The sequence below is a fragment of the Gavialis gangeticus genome, unplaced genomic scaffold (assembly GCF_001723915.1).
Source record: "Gavialis gangeticus isolate Ggan-Ray unplaced genomic scaffold, GavGan_comp1, whole genome shotgun sequence".
Taxonomy (NCBI): Eukaryota; Metazoa; Chordata; order Crocodylia; family Gavialidae; genus Gavialis; species Gavialis gangeticus.
In genome coordinates, this window is record NW_017729032.1 from 187,548,497 (window position 1) to 187,557,772 (window position 9,276).

The 9,276-nt window shown below is 41.3% G+C and overlaps 1 protein-coding gene across 1 annotated transcript in view; it reads right to left on the reverse strand.

Moving 5' to 3' along the window:
* Positions 1-7,755, reverse strand: part of PCYT1B (phosphate cytidylyltransferase 1, choline, beta) — a 76,688-nt gene extending 68,933 nt beyond the window's left edge. The window contains exon 1 of the mRNA XM_019525369.1: positions 7,075-7,755. Within this exon, the coding sequence (XP_019380914.1) occupies positions 7,075-7,146 (72 nt within the window). The 5' untranslated portion in view covers positions 7,147-7,755. The remainder of the gene's footprint in view (positions 1-7,074) is intronic.
* Positions 7,756-9,276: the final 1,521 nt, after the last annotated feature.

Below are 9,276 nucleotides of genomic sequence, written 5' to 3' on the forward strand. Positions count from 1 at the left end.
TGCTCTGAAATTTTCGAACTGATCAGACACAGCATTCGAAAGTTAACAAGTTATTGACAATGTGAGGGAAATGCCATCGAGTTTTATACTCCTATTATTACTGGGGTTTTCTACAATAAGATAAATGATATCTTTTCCAGCTATCTCATTGTAAACTTCTATGTAGGGACAAGGTACTTTGAGTTTTACTGTAAAGTACCCAGATATGGTCAACATTTTCTTCCTATCTTGGGAACATTTTCTTCCTATCTTGGACTGACCTCATGTGGCTTGGCATAGGGTAAAGCTAGTGGACTTTGTCTCTATTATATTTAATTTGTGTTAATTATCCCACAGTAAAACCATCCCTTTGCTGTCAAGGAAGACTTAATCAGTGAGTAACTTCCTCTGTCTTTCACAGATTTACAATATGCCTGATCTAGATCCTGCTTACACTCAACAGGAACTGTGGGGACTGGTCCTATTACATACCACAGTGGCATAACTGGCCAGGGCTGCCAGCACCACCACCCCCGTATCTTCTTTGCAGGGCTCAGGCCCCAGAGACTGTGCCAGTGGATGCAGTAATGGGAGTTTGCTGATGCTGGGGGGAGATGTCATCTCATTGTTTTGGCACTGACACTCATGCTGATTTTTGTTCGAGGAAAAAAAAAAGGATGACATCTCCCCACAGCAGCAGTGAACTCCAGTTGCTTCTCCAGTGACACTGCCTGCTGCTGCTTGAAAAATCTACATTTCCCAGAATGCCTTTCAGTCACTCACACACGCTTCTGCAGTGTTGCTAATGCTCTCCTGTGGAGCTGAAACTAGAACATTGGTGAATAGGGAGAGTGGGCCAGTTTGGCACTCTCTGTTCAACATCACTCGGGGCTCATGCTCTACTTGTCTATCAGTCCTTAGACTACCAATGTATTGCTTTTGTGAAGTGACCTAAGAGGACAACAGTTTTGTTTGACATTTCCACTGCTGTCAGATATGTAAGAAAGATCCGGGCAATTACTGCTAGGACATTTTCTGAGTGGCTTGTTTGATTCTCTTTGCTAATTTTAACAAGTATCTTTCAATTATCTGGTGTCAGAACAGGACAGATTGACAGCCCAACATTACTGCAGTCAGACTCATCCATCAGTTGCACAGAGCTAGGACTTTGAAGCATGTAGATAAAGTCAACAAAAAAGCAGTAGGCCATTTTCTCCCTGGAATTGAAGAGAGATTTTTTTTTTCATTTGCACATGCAGTCTCCCCCTTGGCTTCACAACAAATTTGGCCTGAACTTGGCCAAAATTAATAGCAGACCTACAGGCCACGAAGTTAAAAAAAACCCAGGATATTATCACTTCAAAAAATGGAGCCTGAGAAGATTTACATCAGATCCTTTTCCATAATTATCTAAAAATCCATGTCTTATTCATGTCCAAAATCATATCTTCTTCATGTCCAGGTTGCCCATAAGCAGCTTTGATTTTTAACTACTAAAACTTCCAAAAGTTCTATCCTTACTGAGCCTACTTGAACGTCTCACAACTTCTTGTGCCTTTCCCACAGAACAACTCATCATCAAGTCAACTTTCTATATTCTAGCCCAGGGCTATAGGGGTTAAAAGAACCTTTTCTCTATTTTTTCCCAGCTACTCCAGGTTAAAAAAACACCAGACATTGACACTGGGACACACCTCTCTCTTCTGCTCTCAGTTATGTTTTCCAGACAGCAGGGAGAAGGAATCCAATTGATATGAATGCAGGGGGGACACATTTATGTGGGGAAGGTCTGGGAGAAAGAGAAGTTTGAGATAAGGACAATTGGAACTAGGTAAAGTTGGAAAAAACTGGCAAAATTGGGACTAGGGGCAAGAGGAATTGTAACTGGGAGTGGAAGGAGAGGGGATACTAGGGACTGATGAGAGAAACAGGAGGGAATGTGGGCCAGGTGCTGGGAGTGGGTGCACTAGATCAGACATGGACCTGGGAGGAGAACGAGACTAGGCATGGTCATAGAAAGAAATAGGGATGGGAACAAGCCCAGGAAGGAGGAGAGAAAGATCCGAGAAGTGCCACATAATGCTATGTTCTGAGAATCAAGTCTTAGACATCTCTAACTGGGCACCTAAAATTAGTGGTAAACTTTTATTTCAGTCTCTCTCTGCTCCAATTCCTCTTCAGTACTACGGGGATAATCCCAACTCCTCCCCTTAGATATGCTGTGAAAACAGCATTTTAAAGCTCTCAGATACTATAGTCATGGGAGCAATTATTGAAAAAAAAAACACATAGGAAAATAGTTCTGAGAGCAGGGTTTGAATGGTGTGCAGTAAATAAGGCCTAGGTTATGTAATATTGATAAAAGCATAAGATTGAATAGTTTCACCCTCCAGTTGGTGCATAGATGGAGAGAGGGGTGCCATGGGAAAATAGCACCATATTTCTTTGCATACAGCACACCCCCACATAAAACTTGCTCCTTATTTTTTGGAAGGCAGAATGGGGGGTGGGGGAGGGAAAGAGGAGGATATGTTTCTAGGTGGCTGACTTTGTGACGTGGAATCAGTACCCTGGGAACAGAGCGTGTCCAGGAAGTGTGGCATCCTAGGAGAAAGGCTGGGTGAGTCTCTATATGTCATACAAGGTTAAGCTCCAGACCCTTATAAGGCAGGTAGCAGGACTCTTAGTTCTTTACTGTAAGTTGTTCTTTATATAAGTTCCTGTAAAGAAAGTATTGTTTCCATGTCACAAGATTCGTCAAGATATTACCAACAGCTCACACGCTGCTTCCAACCAATAGCTATATCTGTGAGAAGGTTAACACGGGACGCCATCTCTTCAGCTTGCTGAGTCAGACAAATGTTAGCTATCTTGGCAGCTGCCTGGCATGCACAAAGCTGCTTCTCCAATGAAATACAGGTTCCCTGTTTTATACATGCACTCCAATTCTGTGGGGGCTGATTTTGGGGGGAAAAGTGCATGTTGAATGTGAGAAGATATGGTATATTGTCAGGTAGGTAAAAACTTTACCGTAATACATATACCGGAGAAGGTGAAAAAAGATTGTATAGTCAATCTTGATTCTAATTTCTGGATGTTTGATTCTACAATTGTGACAGTGTTCTTTTAACATAGTTTTTTTTTTTGCTGAATTTGTACAATTTGTTTATTTAGCTGTATTCTTTTACCCCCTTCAGTTTTTCTTTACTGTAGTTCCAACTTTGACTTTTTCCATGATCTGAAAAGACCAAAGTCCTTTCTTCCCTCCTTTTAGCATCCACTAATATTTTTCTCAAATCCATGTATAGTTCAAGTTCTTAGGAATCAGAAGGTGAATTGGCATTAGGACTGTAGTAACTGCTATTATTAAAAACAGGTATAAAAACTATGAATCTAGTAGTCCATTTATTACTCCCTTCTAGTGTTTTATTAGAAAAAAGGCTGTGGAAGATGAGAGAGGAACTTTATGCATTTCCAGCTCAAAATTGTTTAATCTAAGAACCAACCTTTTAGTTTAATATAAAGTCTTCTTCAACACTATGCTTTGAGCAGTTTAAAGTAATCCTTTCACCACGTAATTTTAGTAAAGCTCTTCTAGCCTTATCTAAGCATACACACTACAAACTCACAAATGCTCTACACTTATTTTTATATTTATGCTTTCCATTGAACCCATAATATGCACTGAAACTACACTACCCTCATTTTAGCTCTCACGCACAAGCACAATGTAGATATGATTGTGTTTGACAAGAGATGGTAGGTACTGCACCTTTGGAATAATCAGAGGAGTAAGGTCATTGATTAGACTATATAGCAAGTCCTATTCTAAGCACCAGGAAAGAGCCTGAAGAAACTAGGAAGAAACAAAAAAAATCTCCTTCTAGGCTACCTTGGAGAACAACCACTGTGGGAAGTTTGCTCCAGGAAGAGGATGACACCACTAAGATAAAACAAACCATAGTCTTGATAGGAAGGAGAGCAGACAGACAACTGAAAAGATGGAGTTATGGGATAAGTTGGAAAGCTGGGGGAAGTAAGGTTGAAGGAGCACAGCTAGGAAGTGGAAATGGTGTATTCATCACTTTTCCATTCCAGTTTGAGTGCTGGGGGATGGTTTTTAAAAAATAATCCGTTTCCACTGGGCTGAATTTTTATATGGTTGCTTATAATACTAATGAATATGAGTATAACAGGGCCCCTGCTCCATTACTGAAGGGGAGGGGGAGCCAAGGGTCAGCTGGCCAGCCGCAGCCTCCTAGACAGACGGATAATGGCAGAGGGCCCTTGAATAAAAATGGCTGTGTGCCCCTTGGTGCGGGCCTGGAGTGGAAGTAGAGGGTCAGGTGGCCCAGAGAGGAGGCACGTAAGCCTAGGTCCTGAGCTAGGGAGAGACAGTCTGGCCTTAAAAGCTTCAGGAAGATGAGCTCAAGAGAGCAGATGGCTGGGCTACCTGAGGAGAAAGGACTCCAGACTGCCAGGAAGCTGGAGGGAAGCCCCTGCACCACTGGACAGCAGTAGATAAGAGTTTTGAGCCTGTGTTGCAATGCTACTGTGGTATAGGATTAACCCTGGGTAGGGAGCCTTTTTTTGGAGTAGATGCTTATGCTTTTCACTGTATTTAAATACCAGAGGACCAGATATGGCTGACTGTGGTGGCCACAGGGGTGCTGCAGGGACACCAAGCACGGACCCTTCCAGGGTCTGGGAATTAGTGGGCTGCATGGGGGCAAAAGCCCAAGCACTTCAGAAGGAGGGCTGCTGTTTGTTGGTGGACTGTGATACCAGACAGGAAAGACTGGATTGGTGAATGAGCCCAGTGCCCACAAGGGACGAGACTAGGGCCCAAGGGGCCCAGAGCCTGCAAGGGACAAGACCAGGGGCTGAGGGGCCTGCGAGGGGCGAGTTGGAGCTGTGAAATCTAGGGTCCTGGCTTAATGGACCTCAGGTGGAAAAACCCAGCCAGAGAAACCAAAGGGGGCAACACGGTGGGGTCCAGTCAGCGGCCAGGAGATGTGACTTTGCTGCTGAAGCAACAGGCAAGTTACCTTATTAAATGGAGAATTTAAATGACTGTCATCAATAGGATTGAAACTGAGCTTGTGTCATTGCACTGTCCAAACATAGTGAAATCTAGAAATAAGGATACATAAACGGTGACAGCGGTCTGGCATTTTTAAATAAATTAGGCCTTATAATAATAACATAATAATTAAATCCTATAATAATCCTGATAGACTAACAGGTGCAAAGGTCCACCTACATAAATCCAGTGTTAGGAAACAGGTGAATTACAGGATTACTAGTAAGCCACTAACCATTTGAAATATGTATAGGTTTATCATGATGACTTCCTTTTGTCTGCTGAAGTGACCTGAACAAGTAAACACAGAGACTAGTGCGTTATCTCAGGGCTTGTACATACTACTTCTAATTCACCAGCAGGTGTGTATTTGATCTTCAGCCAGGGCTTGAACTGTAACAGCTTTTCTGCATTAATGTTCTGCTTATACATTAATTGTTCATTTTTGTGAAATTGTAAAGTGAGAGCACTGAAAGTGTTTAAAACAGAGACTTCCATGCTGTGGCAATAATCATATGCTTTGAAAACCATTGGCACAAGAATTAATTCTTAGACATTATAATTATGTGAAAGTTCATTCTCAGTGAGTTTGATCTGGCTTCTCTTCCCTATCTAATTTACATTATAATATTTTTACTTTTCTTTCAGGCTTGAATAAGAATATGATTGTAAGCAGGCAGGTGGTTAGATTCTGATCTTTGTTATGGTGTTGTATATCTAGTGTAATTAAATTGATTTCAGTGGAGTTGTTTGGATTCATCCTAATGTAACTATAATCAAAATTCAGCCCACCCTTTTTATTAAAAATAAAAAACCAAAAAAAACCCCCTACTGTCTAGAGGCTCAGCTAACGCACCTACTCTTTTTTTCTTTTCGCTTCTGTGTCACATATGCAGCCAGGCCTTACAACAAATAGCTAAAGATGCCATAGTCTCTTGTTGAATTTAAGATTTCAGTCCCAGAACCTATTGCCTCAGAAACAATTTGAATCTGCTGGCTCTAAGGCTTACTGTCAGTACAGTAGGATGTTAGCAAGTCTGGTAAACAGGTAGCTCCTGTAGTTTGGAAATAAATGTTTACTAGAATTTTATAGTATTTATTTTCTATTCAGAAATGAACAGAAAAGTAATGTGCTTCTTTTCAGCATTTCTGTTGGCTAAGTACACGTGAACAGATTTGGAGATGATTATAGATTCTAGGTAGATCTTCTCATAGCTGGTATATGTAGGAATCTTATCAGAAATCTATTTAATCTACTCTCATTTGAATGGCATATTCTTCCAAAAAGTCATTTCATTTTGGCAATTTAAGATAGTTAAAATATATCGTATTGGGCTATCAGATGAGTAACTCACTTTGATAAGTCATTCCTCCGGCAGATTACAAAGGGCTACATTCAGACCTGGTGTGTAAATCCTGAATTTAATGGAGCTACATCAAGAATGAATTCAGACCAATATATAGAGCAAAAGAATTACAGGAATATACATGCAAACACATTCGCTAAGATAAACAGCATGTAAAGGTGAAGAGTAACTATTAGGCATTTCTAAACAAAGTATTGCTGTGAAATTTGCTAAAAAATGCCTAAATTTATGATCTACCCACATTTTATACCTGTGAATTTTGAAGTGGTTTCTAACTTCACTTTAAAATGTATAACAAGCATAAGCTTTATGTATGACACCTCAGCTTGGTAATATTATTTTAAATATTTGCCTTAAAAGAATGCTTTTATTATTTTTTATTCAGATAAAGGATGAATTATGATGATTACACATAAAGATAAGTGCTGAGGAAAAATCTTTAGTCTTATTAAATATTACATTGTCTTCCTTTAAGGCAGGCTTACAATACCATAACTTCAGTACTTTGTTGAATGTGTTACTATATAATGCTATGTATATCTACTCAGACCTCTGAAATGGTCATTCATAATACATTTCATTAATGACCTATATATTAATATTATGGATGGCAAAAAAACACATGAAAAAACACATCTTTATCACCTGTCGTTGATGTTTGGCAGTCTGCGTCTCTTGAGTTTCCTCTTCTGTCCTGCGTTTTTGACGGCCTACCATCTTTGTGTTTAACGTACTTCTGACAAACTTCTTCCTGCAGCTTTTTCTTTCTGTCTCAGACCAACACTGCTACCAAATACATCCCTGCAGCTTTCACACTTTCCTTGAGAGGACCTTGAACTGCTCTGGCCACATAATAATATTTCCACTTCTTGTATTTAAAACAATTGAGCAAAGGTCATGCCAAGTTGTTCTTGTATGACTGTCCCAAGGGAGGTTAAAGATCAGCTGAGAGCAATCTGTGGTGATAAAGTAATTTAGCATCTGAAAATCCAAATACGATCCAAGAAGCTTTTCTTTTCCAAATCCTACAGTCTCTTTTTCTCTAGAACAGTTGTATACTTGCTATGCTCTGGGAAACAGATCCATTGCTGTTGAGCTGGAACTGAATGTCAGGCTGGACCAGAGTGAATGAACAAGGCTATTGTTTAACCTGCACTGTCCCACAGTGGAGCTATGGCAACAATTTCAGTTTGATAAATAACTGTGTCATTGTGTACTGACTCAAATGCTGGTACTGCCTGAATGACAAACTTTATCTTGTGTGTTTGACAGTCAGCACAGAGCCAAAAAAAGGTACTTCAAAAAAAGAAAATGTGATTAGTTCAAGCTCCAAAATATTTTAGAAAGGAACTTTTGTGTCATTTTGTTTTCTCTGAAAAATCAGTCTTTTTCTGACAAGTTTACAAATATTTGTTCGATATCATTTTAAAAAAGCTTATTACGTGATGGTAATTATCTGAATGTCTAGCTTATGAATCCACTGCTTTTCCTTAAAGTTAGAATCTTGTTTTCTACATATAAAAAAGCACTGGGAAAAAATGTATATGCATCTACATTGGGGATTATCCCTAGGTCAAATATAGGGTGACCATATATCCTGATTTAGTGAGGACAGTCCTGGATTCCAGAGTCTGGTCCTGGCCAGCTATTGAGAATTATAATAGGTGTCTCAGAAATGCAGGGGCACGGGAAAGTCTGGCCAGGAGCTGGAGCAGCACAGTGTGCCTTGCAGACTGTGGGCCAGCAGGCAGGCAGGCACTGCTACCTTCCCAGCACACCATCCTGCCCCCACCAACTTGCAAGAAGTGTCCCAGACTTCTGGGACTTTCATATGGTCAAACTAGTGACATTGAAATTTCTCTTTAGCCTTCAAGGTTTGCTTATGCTCTAAGGCTTACTTCTGGATAAAATATTGATAATCAAGTAAGAAACTGCATTTACAGGCTAGCATTTCTTCTTGCCTCACCAGTTCAGTAGGTGCTATTTTCTTTGTAAGTTTTTCTCATGAAGGACAAACTAAGACAAAAGTTATGCTAAAGTGACACTGGCTAGGGACAGACATTCAAAAAGTCTGAGCCTGAATTGATTCAAACTTTGCAGGTTAGTCTAACCTGGCTAGGCTAAACTGGTTTGTAACTCTACAGACACCCCCACTGGACTGAGGAAATACCGGCACATGCCTGCAGTGGCTCAGGCTAGAAGCTGGGGGGCACTAGAGCAGCCCTCCTTTCCCTTCCACAATGCTGAGCTGGGGGGGGCATGGCCAGGCCCTGGCAGGATGCTCTGCTTAGGCAGGGGTTCCCCCGCCCCCACTGTTGATAACAGAGCATTTAGTTACACAGCAGAGAGTTACACAGGGAGTTGTTAGCATTCATCAACCCATCAAACAAAATAAAACAGCTTCTCTCATTAGCTCAAGCTTTTCTTAAACAACTTTTTCCAAGGAAGGAAGGGAGGGACATTACCAGCTGCCTGTTGATTAGCTCCAAAAAGCCCTAATCGGACACTGTACTTTGTACCTTTGTCCTGTCTCCCACAACACAGACCTGCAGCCAGTATATGGTATGCTATCTAATGCTGAGAGGTGACTGTGTAAGGCAGAGGGGAGGGGGGAACCCCTGCTTGAGCAGGGAGTGGTGAGAGGGAGCAGGGGAGCAGAAGGAGTCCAAACAGATCCCGCTGTATGTGCAGTCTCTGCCAGAGCTCCAGCTATGGAGCGGAGAGGCGGGGCCAGCTCTGCTGGGCTGGAACAGAGAGCAGAGCCCCACCCTGGGTTGCAAAGCATCTGGGATGCTGTGGGACTCCAGTTTAACTTAAACCAGAAAGGGGTCTGGGACAGACATTGCA